The following is a 14,080-nucleotide window of genomic DNA, read 5'->3' as shown; positions in this document are numbered from 1 at the left end:
GGGAGGCCGGGGCGGGGCGCACGGCCGCTGCAGCTAGGGGCACGGCCACCAGGGGGAGCAGGGAGCACGCGCGAAGGCCCGCCGGGCGCGCGGGAGCCACGGTATAGGAGCCAGAAAAGAATCTGTAACCTCCCGAGAAAGGAGTTGCTGCCCAGAACAAGGTGTGCAAAAGGAACATGGTCAAGGCCTGAAAGAAAAGAGTAACAATGTTGCTAGGGGAATCCAAGGTCTGGGGCACAAAGCTGGGAGGTGGGCTTCTCTTCTCCCCGAATACCTTTTAAATTTTGTACCATGTATATATAGTCTTTTCAACATAAACAAACAAACAAAAAATAAACACACACATACAGCTTTAACAAAAGCATTCTGGATGGTAAGATACGCAAGTTCTCATAGGTTCAAAACTTCGTTGTTCCCGTTCCTTTCACCAGCGGTGGGCGGGCTCTAGCTCCATCCCTGCCCTCAAGCTATCCCAGACCAGTCGGGCAGGATGTGAAACGATTTAATCAAGTGCAGAGTGTTGAAAGGAGAGGGTCACAAGATGGGAAGGGAGCACGGACTGGGGAGCCTTTAGCCAGCAGTGACTTTGGAGAATAGACACACCCAGGAGCTGACACAACAGTGCAGTCTGGTTGAAGAGGAGTTGACCAGGAGGTCATTTCCAATTAGCAGAGGAAACAATTTAGATAAAGGCGTGTGGGTCAGGATGGCACTGTTTGGGTTAAGTGCACCTACAATAAGATCAAAAAAAAAAAAAGCCTAAAATGTAACCATGAAAACTACAACCAAGACAAGATGGGCAGAAAGGGAGCCAGGGAGTGAGAGAAGGGGGAGAAACAGGGAGCACCAGGGGCCCCACCCATTAAAGGGAGCATTTCAAGGCCAGTGAGAATCTCCAGAGGCCAGGGGGAAAATGCCCCAGGCCCAGGTAGCTGGGAGGTCTCTGTATCCATGTTAAGTAGAATAGATAGCAGACCAGCGCTGGGAGTGGGAGACCTGTCTCACTCATTAATTTAGCAGCCCTGAGCCCAGTCAGATTGATTGCCAGTTCTGAAAATCACAAGAGAACCATGAATAGTACAGGAGGGGAGCCTTTGAAATTCTGTGTGTATTATTTCCACTATTTAGGAAAGGAAGCCTTTGAAACTAAATTAATCCCAAGGTCCAGAGAAGGGAGGAGGAAGGAGAATTTAGAAGCTGGTTATAGCATAAAATCCCCAAAATCCTAACAGGCACTCAGACTAGCTGGGTGCCTGCGTATAGCTTCCTGGTCAAGTGTATTTCATAAACTTACTATCTCATTTCTACTATATGTGTTGTCTCCTGCCTGAATTTCTCTCACAAGAACTGAGGAGGGGAGCCCCCTAATTTGGGTCTCCCCAGTAACATCCAGGCAGATCTCTGTAGGAGGGGTAGGGGTAGGAACTGGGTTTATGGACCGAGGGGTTCTCTGAGGCTGGTTATCTGGGAGGCGAAGGAAGCATTGGGGCTGAAGTGGCGCAGTTTTCTGACTGGGGCAATGTTTGAACATCTTAATATGGCAAGGAACCACCAGGGAGGACAGAAACAGGTCTTGTGGATGGAGGAATGGCAACAAGGATTTGCCCCAGACAATGCATTTGGGGACAAGCATCTGTCTCTTGAAGGCCAGGGAAGAAGACCAAGGGACTCATGGACAGGAAGCTAGAGGCTGTAGCTGTATGGCTGAGTTCCTGATCTCACAGGCTTACGCTCTGTGTGGCTGTACAGGCTGAAGTGAGCTATCCCCAGGGCAGAACTGAGGAAGTCCCAGTCCCCATAGCAGGAGGCAGGGCCTCTTCAAGGCAATAATATCAATATGCCCTTGTGACTTTCTCACACATTCCCCCAATTTCTCACTTCTTTCAGGAGATAAATACTTTCAAATCTATTTTCCTGAAATGTAAAGTTGGTAGACATTTCTTTGCTGACCTTGCTTTTTTGTGTTTAGTATTAGGTGACTCATTCTGCATTTTTTCTCCACTATTATTTTGTTTTGGAGTTCCATTAACTCAATGCTTTTTACTGGGGGAGGTACTCTTGTTTCACAGTGTGTGGCTTCGGTTACTCAACACCACAGAATAAATTTGAGGCATCTTCCCCGAGCATCATTTTTGCACCACAATTTTTAAAAATCTTAAAAGATAAAAATGATAGAGTATATGTAAACATTTAAAGTATTTGAGCTTCTAGAGATGGCTTGGACAGGTGTCCTACATAGCCCTACCTGCAGAGACCTGGACAGTCTTAAATGCTTCCCTTTTCCTCACTCACCCTCCCCGGTACCAAGCCCTGAGAGTTCTACTCTGGAACATCATCTGTGCAATCTCTTTTTATCTTCACTATCCACCTCAGTTTATGTCTTTGGACCAGTCTTTGAAGAGGTCACTCTCTCCTTACCTTTAATCTTTCCCTTCCTGTCTATACTCTACACTGATGCTATTACTTTTATGAAATTGTGAATCTAATTATATCACTCTTTTAAAAAATGTTAAATAACCCACCTCCACTTAGAGCACATTTACTGTCTATTTCTCTACCTGATTTCTACCCTTGTTCAAAATGTTCCAGCAATTTTCACCAGCTTCCAGAACCCCTTGGTTCTGCTCCTTTCTCTCATACTTTGAGGACTTTACACTGTTCCCCCTGCCTGGAATGCCCTTTCCACACCCCTCATCTACTAGCCTGGAGACTCTTCCCTTAAGATTCAATTTGAGCACCATCTCATCTCTTCTGGGGAGTTACTCTAACTTCCCCCCACCTATGTACTTCTTTTGTTTGCCATGAAGGCACCTGTGTACGAGCCCTGAGAGGGTGGGCAGTGCCTGTGGTCACTGTTGAAACCCTGTGCTTATATAATATGCGTATTAGCTGAGGGCGAACTATGCTCCAAATCTCTTTCTAGGAGCTAGAAAACTGAAATATATTGCTCAATGTTCCTTCAAGTCAAAATTTAAATAATCAAAATTAATGGACAGCAACAAAACTCTGAAACTTTCCAATTCTAATGCATGTGTGGGAAGTTCAACAACTTCATAGAACTTATTCCTATTTAATGTAGCCTAGGCTACAGGATTAAAAAATGTAAGACAGAATTTTAAAGTTTTATTTTCTACATGTCAACATTCTAATTAATGAAAATTTTAATCTGACAGAGTCTGACCCCCAAGCATGTTGGTTATTTCTGTTTGGAACTGGTTAAATCAGAGAAAAAAATCAAATTAATTTTGGATATACATCATCAAAAACATTTACTCAATGTGATCCTATCTGTTTATGATATCAAAAGGGTTTCCGCTCCCAAAATAAAGTTTCTAAAAATAAATTCCAGATTCCTTTGCATGAAAAGAAAAACACATCTAAAACAGTGAGCTTAAAAAATAATGCAGCAGATTGCTAGGCACATTTAGTATAACAAGAAAGTATGTTCACTGAACAGGAAATTCGACACATGGCCATGAACCTTTTAGGAAAATTGTAACAAACCCTTTATTCATTTACTTTTAGCTATTTCATAAACACCAGAAGAGAAACTGATCACTTTGTGATGAAACTTACAAAATTTCTTTTTCCAGAGAGCAAACTTATAAACCTTTCCCTTTGGCTCATTTTTCTAATATTCCTTCACTGTTCTGAAGAGATACTGAGTTCTTCCAGATTTTTGGTTAGATGGGTGGTTTCCAAACTAACTGGACTCTCCAGGTAGGTCGTTCCTGCACAGGGTTTTCCAGTAACTGGATCTATGACTTGTCCAACTTTGAAAATGATCTCAGCCAGCTCGTGTTTCACATGTTTTGCTCGTGGAACAGGTAAAGCTTTGAGAAGCACAATATCCCCAACTGTGCACTGCTGAAGAGCATCGTGAGCAAAGTAGGTTTTTCGTTTATTATAATACTGTTGAGAGAAGGAGGAACAAATCAGCAGTTCCTATCTGTTTTCTGGCAATGTAGTACAGAATATGAAAAAATAATTCACAGAAAGCAAGCTGGGACTTGGGGTAAAAATAGATAACTTAAGAAAGCTTCCAATACAAAAATTACCTGTTATTTTCTGGAAAACAGCAATGATTTTTCCAGAGATGACCCTGTCCCCAAGCGCTCCTGATTATTACCTTCAGTAGCCTTGTTCTTTTTAATTTTTTAAAATTTAATCTTTATTGTATTTTTTTCCCATTAAGTAGCCTTGTTCTATCAGTCACCATCCTTCTCTACACTATTTAAAGTCTTCCTACCAGTGGCACCTTCTCTCCAGCCCATAAACATACTACACATCACACTAGCTCTGCGTGATTTAGGACAGATCACTTAACTCTAAGCTCAGGGGTTTTTTTCCACCATAAAATGAGGCTCTAATAACTGCATCTCTAAAGATACCAAGAGAATTAAATAATGTACATAAAGCACTTACTCCATGCCTGGCTCAAAGTATTGCAAACAAACCACAGGTAACTAGAATCATCTACTCTTCAGGACAACCCCACCACAGCAGGTATTCCCACTTATATTTGAAAAAAACAGGCTCAAGGGGGTTAAGTACTGTACACAGCTAGTAAACTACAGTCAATATTGAAACTAGTGTCTGGTTTTAAGGGGCAATGATCATGCCATCACTTCTCAGCTTATTCCTATGTTTTTGATCCCACATAACTAGCATTTCTACCAACCTGTGTGCCTAATCTTGAATGCAAAAGCATCCTTGCCACTTCCACCTCCCTCCTTACACATCTAACAAATCAAGGACTCTGTCCTTTCTGAAATCTACTTTTCCCATTACATCTCCATTGCTCCAAGGATATTCAGGTCCTTATCATTTCTACCCTAGACTTTTGCAATAGCCTCCTTACCCATTTCCTCACCTCCAATCCTCATCCCATCCCATCTCTAAGTCTGTCTTTGCTTATAAGATGAAATCCAAAATACAACATAGAAGTCCCTTCATGGTCCTATTCAGATTGTGCTTGCCCTCATTCAACAGTGCCCACTTAGTGCCAAACTCTGGGCTCACTCTTGCCAAAATACCTGCTGTTCAATGTCATACCCTCTCATGGCTAAAAGAACTTCCACACACTGCTCATCATGGCCAGAATGACTTCCCCAATCTGGTCGTCTGGATAAAGTCCTTTTTGAGATTCAGCTCAAATATCTCTTAATGAAGACATGCTCCATCAGCAACCTGGGAAGGAGGAATGAGGTGTTCTGCTCTCTGCTCCCACAATACGTTGCACATAAGACTACAGCACTTACCACACTGAACTGAAATGAACCCAAGAATGTGAGTACAAACCCTGAATAATTCTCTTTGTTAGGCCGAAGAATCAGCTCAATACCTGGTTTGCAGCACATGCTCAATGCATTTTTACTGATAGAGAAGTGCTTTTAAGCTCAGAACCAGAATGTGCTGGTGATTCATCAATGCCAACTGAAAACAGGGATGTTACCCACCTTTAGTAAATAGGGATCCAGAACAAGCCTGGTTACTCTCACTTTAGCAGTTTTTTGCATTGCTGTCCCAATCACTTTTCCCACGATCCATTTGGCATGGACAGACGAACGAGGTATTGACATTTCAGGTGGCTTTGGTCACCTGAAAAACAAATTTCAAAGTTTAATATTCTAGTGGTTATGACTTGCTAAATGAATTTTGTCTCTAGAACTGCCCATGTTTAGAAACAGCGGAATCACCAATTTAGAGATGCTTACATGATTCCCTATTTCTGTAATTACCCAACCTCCCATTTTCACAGTTCACAAAGCTGTAAATTCAACCCCTCTAAGCCTGTTTCCCCCTCTGCAAAATGGGTACTTCAACAGGGCCTATCACAGACGTGTTCTGAGGCGCTTAATAACGCGAATAAACGCTGGCCTTTACTGCTGTCCCTTATTCTTTTCCATCCCGCTGGCTACTCGCGGAGCGCAAGGCCTAGGCGGAGCAGCGGGGGTGTCCTTTCAATGAAGGGGACCTTGACTTAGCGCTACTTTCGAGATCAGTTAGTTAATACTGAGTACAACCCATTCCGTCTGTGGAAGGTTGAGGGTGATTGAACCCTCCACTCCGGTTGACACCCCGGAAGTCAGGCGACTCGAGTCACCCTGACGACTTTCACGGGGAAGCGGCCTGGACCCTCGAACCCACCCACAGCAAATGCAGCGTGCAGCCCACACTTACCTCCAGGCTGCGAAATCCTACCGCACGACCTACCGACAGCCGGTCCCAGCGTGGTTGCATCACGCCATACGTAAGTCGCTCCGCCCAGGAGCGCCCCTCTCATTGGCCGCAGGTCCCTTCAGCCCTGGGCGGGGTAAAAGGCAGGTCTCCGCCCACTCCCCCTTAAGAGTGCCGTGGAGCGTGAGACACCTGGAGTGTGTGGGGTATTTCGCCTTTCGTTTTCCTTTTCATTTGCTTTCTTCTTTCGTTGAGCTCTCAAGCATTGTCAAGGCCTTCCAAGTCAAAGGAACTTTCTTAACTGATCAAATAGTGAATCATTGGACGCAGCTAAATGCTGAGACAAATGCTGAGACAAATATTTAAGCATTTCTACCCTCAGCGGCTTTTAAGACACACTTCTGTAGCTTTTTATGATTTTAGGTGTTATTTCTCAGTATTTGGGCGATGGTAAGAAGTCTGGTGTGGGCACATATATACGTAAATTATGAAGGAGTTAGATGGCCCATGAGTGGGCTGCTTGATGCTACCTTCTCAAGATAGACGGAAATCTGGGACCGTATTAAACTCTTGTTTGGGAATTGCAAATAGGAACTGAAAACAATAGGCTACTAGCACAGCCAATTTGAGGACCAAAATATGGACGTGGTCAGTTGTCTTTGATCACAGAAACATGTTAGCAGCTGTTGCGGGAAGGCTGGGAAAAGTATTCATCCATATGTTTGTCTGACACCCATTTCTTTCTTAGCAAACTTTTATGGAAAACTGAGACTCTGTGCTAGACACCGGGGACAAAAAGATGAATCAAAGGAGGCCCCCCACTCTCAAAATGCCCACAGTCTAGTAAGGACAGGTGAGAAAAGAAACAATTATGAAACAAGCAGGAGTAATGAGAGCCTTGAGAAAGGATTGTCGGATTTTGCAGAGAGGAGTCTTGACCAATACATAGCTCCTGGCCAGGGGACCAGAGCTTGAGGGGAGAGGGACATATGATTGAGGGAGGGCACTCACGGTTTAAAGGAGTCTTGGACATAGGGTGAAGGAAAGAGTGGCAGGAACTGAAGCTGGACAAAGAGCCCTCTAACCAACTGAGCTACCTGGTCAGGGCTCATCCCCTTTGGCAAGCATCAACTTGTTCTCCGTATGTGTGGGTCTGTTTCTGTCTTATTTTTCAGATCCCAATTTTAAGTAAAATTATATTGTATTTGTCTTCCTCTGACTTATTTTACTTAGTGTAACAGACTCACTATAGCTTCATCCATGCTGTTGCAAATGATGAGTTTTATTCTTTTTTTGTTGTAAATTTCATCATACATATATGTCACATGTTCTTTTTTAAACTGAATTCTGAAAAATTACATTTTATTTTTATTTTTTGTTTGTCACTTACAGTTGACATTTAGTATTATTTTATATTAGTTTCAGGTGTACAGCATAGTGGTTAGACATTTACATAACTTGTGACGTGATCTCCCACCTGGTACCCACCTGGCACCATACTTAGTTATGACAATATTATTGACTGTATTCCCTATGCTGTACTTTACATCCATAAGACTATTTTGTAACTATCAGTTTGTACTCCTTAATACCTTCACCTTTTCTCATAGCCCCCAAGCCCACTCCCATCTGGCCACCACCAGTTTGCTCTCTGTGTCTATGAGTCTGTTTCTATTTTGTTCTTTTATTTGTTCTTTAGATTTGACATAAAAGTGAAATTATATGGTATTTGTCTTTCTGTGTCTGTCATATTTCATTTAGCGTGGTACCCTAAAGATTTCATTATTTTTTATGGCCAAGTAATATTCCATTATATATACATACCACCTCTTCTTTATCCCATCATCTGTTGATGGGCACTCAGGTTACTTCCATACCCTGATTATTGTAAATAATGCTTCAATGAAGATGGGGGTGCATACATCTTAATCAATTCAGTGTTTTTTATTTCTTTGGATAAATTCCTAGAAGTGGAATTGCTAGATGATAAGGTAGTTCTATTTTTAGTTTTCTGAAGGTCCTCCATCATGTTTTCCATAGTGGTTGCACCAATTTGTAATCCCCCAAAAATACACAAGTGTACCTTTTTCTCCATATCCTTGCTAACACTTGTTTGTTGATTTATTGATGATAGCCATTCTGACAGGTGTCTGGTGATATGCCATTGTGGTTTTAATTTGCACTTCCCTGATGATTTTCACATGTTCGTTGGCCATCTGTACATCCTCTTTGGAGAAATGTCTATTCAGGTCATCTGTCCAATTTTAATGGGATTGTTTGTTTTTTTGATGGTGGTGTATGAATTCCTAATATATTTTGGTTATTAATCCCATACTGGATGTATCACTGATGAATATCTTCTCTCATTATTAGGTTGTCTTTTTGTTTTGTTGATGGTTTCCTTTGCTATGCAAACACTTTAGTTTTTTAGTTTGATGTAGTCCCATTTGTTTACTTTTTCTTTTGATTCCTTTGTAAAAGGAGACGTCAAAATCTCTAAGAGTGATATCAAAGAGTTTACTGCTTATGTTTTCTTCCAGGAGTTTTATGGCGTCAGGTCTCACATTTAATTGTTTAATCCATTTTGTTTATTTTCATATGTGGTATAAGAAAGTGGCCTAATTTAAAAAAAAAATCTGTCTAGTTTCCCCAACACATTTATTGAAGAGACTGACTTTACCCTATTTTATATTCTTGCCTCCTTGTTGTAGATTAACAGAGCATATAGGCATGGATTTATTTCTGAGCTCTCTATTCCTTTCCATTGACCTATCTGTTTTTTGTTTTTGTTTTTTGCCAGTACTATGGTGTTTTGATTACTATAGCCTTGTAGTACAGTTTGATATCAGGTAGCATTATACCTCCAACTTTGTTCTTCTTTCTCAAGATTACTGTTGCTATTCGGGGTGTTTTGTGGTTCCATATAAATTTTAGGATTATTTGTTCCAGTTCTGTGAAAAATGCCAATGGTATTTTGATACGGATTGCATTGAATGCACATGTATAGATTGATACTACTTTGGATAGTATGGACATTTTAATGATGTTAGTTTTTCCTATCCATGAGCATGGTATATGCTTTTCTTTATTTTTATCTTTTTCATTATCTTTCTTCAACGTATTATACTTTTCTGAGTACAGGTCTTTTACTTCCTTGGTTAACTTTATTCTTAGGTATTTTATGCAGTGATACAATTTAAATGGGATTATTTTCTTAATTTCTCTCTCTGATATTATTGGTATATAAGAATGCAACTTATTTCTGAATATTAATTTTGTACCCTGATAATTTACTGAATTTATTTATTAGTCCTAATAGGGTTTTTTTTTTTTGGTGGAATCTTTAGGATTTTCTCTATATAGTATCATGTTATCTGCAAATAATGACTGTTTTACCTGTTTCTTTTCCTTATGGAATACCTCTTATTTCTCTCCTTGTCTGATTGCTGTGGCTAGAACTCCCAATATTATGTTAAATAGAACTGATGAAAGTGGTTTCCTTGTCCTGTTCCCAACTTAAAGAAAAAGCTTTCACCTTTCCACCATTGAGCTGATGTTAGCTGTCAGTTCACCATATATGGCCTTTATTATGTTGAGGTATGTTCCCTCTATCCCTGTTTGAGAATTTTTATTGTAAATGGGTGTTGGATTTTCTCAAATGCTTTTTCTGCATCTATTGATATTATCATATGATTTTTATTATTCATTTTGTTTATGTGATGTATCACATTCCTTGATTTGTGGGCACAGAACCAACTTTGCATCACAGCAATAAATCCCACTTGATCATGAGGTATGATCCTTACAATGTATTGCTGAATTCAGTTTGCTAATATTTTGTAATAGATTTTTTTGGTGTTTGCTATCAGGGTAATGCTGGTGTCTTAAAATAAGTTTGGGAGCTTTCCTTTCTCATTTTTTGGAATAGTTTGAGAAGTATCAGTATTAATTCTTCTTGAAATGTTTGTAAAATTCACGTTGTGGTCATGTTGTCCAGAATTTCTGTTTTGGTGGGAAACCAAAAGAAATTGTGACACATTTTATTGGGATATTTATGTTATTGCAGTTGTTTGGAACCAGCCCTATAATACTTCGAGGTATGCCTGTATAAAGTGAGTCTCTTGTAGACAGTATTTTATTAGATTATTATTATTACTTTAATCCATTTACCAATCTGTATTTTTTCAATAGTTTATTTTTATTGTATCTTTTCCATTACCATTTATCTCCTTATAACTTTCTCTACCTCCAACCACCCCTCCCACCTACTTATACCATAATGTTCTCTGTGTCCATGAGTCCTTTTCTTTTTTAATCAATCTTCCCTCCTTGACCCCTCCCTCCCAGAGCTTTCAGCCTGCTCTCTATCAGTCTGTCTCTATTTTGCTTTATATTTTTTTAATTAAAAAATTTTAATTTATTCTTAGAGAGAGGAGAAGGGAGGGAGAAAGAGAGGGAGACAAACATCAGTGTGTGGTTGCCTCTCACATGCGCCCCACTGGGGACCCAGCCCGCAACCCAGGCATGTGCCCTAACTGGGAATCAAACCAGAGACCCTTTGGTTCACAGGCTGGCACTCAATTCACTGAGTCATGCCAGCCAGGACTATTTTGCTTTTTAGTTTAGTTTGTTCATTAGATTCCATATATGAGTGAAATCATATAGTGTTTGTCTTTCTCTGACTGGCTTATTTCACGTAGCATAATGTTCTCCAGGTCCATCCATTGTGTGCAAAGGGGAAGATCTTCTTTTTTAAAGCGAAGTAGTATTTCATTAAATAAATGTACCATACCTGTTTTATCCACTCATCTGCTGAATGACACTTGGGCTGCTTCTAAATCTTGACTGAAGTAATGCTGCAATGAACATAGGGGTGCTTATATTCTTTCAGATTAGTGTTTCGGGTTTCTTCAGATAAAGTCCCAGAAGTGGAATTGCTGGGCCATGAGGCAGTTCCATGTTTAATTTTTTGAGGTAACTCCATGCTGCTTTCCACAGTGGCCACAACAATCTGCATTCCCACCAATAGTGCAAAAGGGTTCCCTTTTCTCCACATCCTCACCAGCACTTGCTGTTTGTTGATTTACTGATGATAGCCATTTCAACAGCTGTGAGATGATATCATATTGTGGTTTTAATTTTCATTTCCCTGATGATTAGTGACGTTGAGCATCTTTTCATATGTCTATTGGCCATGTGTATGTTCTCTTTGGAGAAGTGTCTATTGAGGTCCTTTGCCCATTTTTTAATTGGATTGTTTGTTTTTTGCTGTTGAGGTTTTTAAGTTATCTATGAATTTTGGATATTAACTCCCTATCAGATATATTGGGGAATATGTTCTCCTATTCAGTGGCTTGTCTTTTCAATTTGTGATGGTTTCCTTTACTTTGCAAAAACTTTTTAGCTTGATGTAATTCCATTTGTTTATTTTTTCTTTTGTTTCTCTTGCCTGGGGAGATATATCCAATAAAATATTGCTATGAGCAATGTTCAAGATTTTGCTGCCTATGTTTTCTTCTATGATTTTTATGATTTCAGATCTAATATTTAAGTATTTAATCCATTTGACATTCTTGGATGTGGTATAAGAAGGTGGTCTAGTTTCATTTTTCTGCCTTTATCTGTCCATATTTCCCAGCACTTTTTATTGACTAGAGTATCTTTAGCCCATTGTATGTGCTTGCTTCCTCTGTTGAATATTAATTAACTACTAAGGTGTGGGTTTATTTCAGGGCACTCTGTTCTGTTCCATTGGTCTATGTGTCTGTTTTTATGCCAGTACCATGCTGTTTGAATTATATGGCCTTATAGTATATTTGGTCATGATTCCTCCAACTTTGTTCTTCTCTCTCAAGATTGCTATTGCTATTCAGGGTCTTTTGTGATTCCATATAAATTTTTGGAATATTTGTTCTAGTTCTGTGAAATATGTCATTGGTATCTTGATAGGAATTGCTCTGGAACTATCGATTGCTCTGGGTAGTATGGACATTTTAATGATGTTAAGTCTTCCTATCCACGGACATGGTATATGCTGCCACTTATTTGTATCTTCTTCAGTTTCTTTCTTTATGTCTCATAATTTTCCGAGTACAGATTTTTTACATCCTTGGTTAAATTTATTCCTGGGTATTTTATTCTTTTTGTAGCCATTGTGAATGGGATTGTTTTCTTAATTTCCCTTTCTGATAGTTAATTATTGGCATATAAAATGCAACTGATTTCTGAATATTAATTTTGTACCCTGCTCCTTTACTGAATTCATTTATAAGTTCTAGTAGTTTTTGGTGGAATCTTTCAGGTTCTGTACCTACAGTATCTTGTCATCTGCAAATAATGACAATTTTACTTCTTCCTTTCCAATTTGGATGCCTTGTATTTCTTCTTCTTGTCTGATTGCTGTGGCTAGGACTTCCAGTACTATGTTGAATAAGAGAAGTGTAGGCGGACATCCCTGTCTTGTTCCCAATTCTAAAGGGAACACTTGTAATTTTTGTACAATGAGTATGATGCTGGCAGTGGTTTGTCATATATGGTGTTTATTATGTTGAAGTATGTTCCCTCTAATCCCACCTTGCTGAGAGTTTATCATAACTGGGTGCTGGATTTTATCAAATGCTTTTTGTGCATCTGTTGATATGATCATGTGGTTTTTATCCTTCATTTTGTTTATGTGGTGTATCATGTTTATTGATTTGTGAATGTTGTACCAACCTTGCATTCCCAGAATATATCCCACTTGATCATGGTGTATGACCTTTTTGATATATTGCTGCATTTGGTTTGCTAGTATTTTGTTGGGGACTTTAGCACCTATGTTAATCAAGGATATAGGCCTGTAATTTTCTTTCTTTGTAGTGTCTTTATCTGGTTTTCAAATGACGATAATTCTGGCCTCATACATTGAGCTTGGGAGTCTTTCCTCCTCTTGATATTTTTGGAATATTTGAGGAGAATATTTGGTAAAATTCACCTGTAAAGCCATCTGGTCCAGGGTTTTTTTTAGGAGGGGGTAGTTTTTTGATTAAGGCTTCAATTTCACTAAGTGTAATCTGTCTATTGAGTTTCTCTGATTATTCCTGAGTTAGTTTTGGCAGATTGTATGTTTCAGGAATTTATCCATTTTATTCAGGTTGTCCAATTTGCTGGGATATAACTATTACAATCCTTTGTATGTCTTTGATGTCTGTTGTTACTTCTCCTATTTCATTTCTGATGTTATTTATTTGGGTCCTCTTTTTTTTTCTAGATGAATCTTATTAAAGGTTTGTCAATCTTGTTTACCTTTTCAAAGAACCAGCTCTTGGATTCACTGACCTTTTATATTTTTTTAAGACTCTTTCATTTATTTCTGCTCTGATCTTTATTATTTCCTTCCTTCTACTCACTTTGGGCTTTGTTTGTTGTTCTTTTTCAAGTTTCTTTAATAGTAAATTTAGATTGTTTATTTGAATTTTCTTGTTTCTTAAGATATGCCTGTAATACTATGAATTTCTCTTGTAGGACTGCTTTCCCTGTATCCCACATATTTTGGGTTGTGTGTTCTCATATTTATTTGTTTCAAGGTATCTTTTGATTTCTTTCTTGATCTCATTGTTAACCCATTCATTGTTTAATAACATGTTATTTAATTTCCATGTCTTTGTGTATTTTTCAGTTTTCTCCTTGTGTTTGTTTTCTAGTTTTATGGCATCATGATCAGAGAAGATAGTTGATATGATTTCTTTTTTTAAAGAAGATTTTTATATATTTATTTTTAGACAGAGGGGGAGGGAGAGAAAGAGGGAGACAAACATCAATGTGTGGTTGCCTCTTGCATGCCCCCTTAAGACCTGGCCTGAAACCCAGGCATGTGCCCTGACTGGGAATTGAACTAGTGACCCTTTGGTTTGTATAGGGA

The 14,080-nt window shown here is 39.2% G+C and overlaps 1 protein-coding gene across 1 annotated transcript; it reads right to left on the bottom strand.

The window, feature by feature from the left end:
- Positions 1-3,112: 3,112 nt before the first annotated feature.
- MRPS17 (mitochondrial ribosomal protein S17) lies at positions 3,113-6,243 on the bottom strand. Its single transcript, XM_024571529.2, has 3 exons — positions 6,184-6,243; positions 5,460-5,601; positions 3,113-3,912 (listed from the first exon to the last, which is right to left on the bottom strand). Exons 2-3 carry the CDS (start codon positions 5,580-5,582, stop codon positions 3,643-3,645), a joined length of 393 nt encoding a protein of 130 aa, XP_024427297.1. The 5' UTR covers positions 5,583-5,601; positions 6,184-6,243; the 3' UTR covers positions 3,113-3,642.
- Positions 6,244-14,080: the final 7,837 nt, after the last annotated feature.

This window comes from Desmodus rotundus, chromosome 1 (assembly GCF_022682495.2).
Source record: "Desmodus rotundus isolate HL8 chromosome 1, HLdesRot8A.1, whole genome shotgun sequence".
NCBI lineage: Eukaryota > Metazoa > Chordata > Mammalia > Chiroptera > Phyllostomidae > Desmodus > Desmodus rotundus.
The sequence above is the reverse complement of the archived record's forward strand: the minus strand, read 5'-3'. Positions and strand labels throughout refer to the sequence as shown.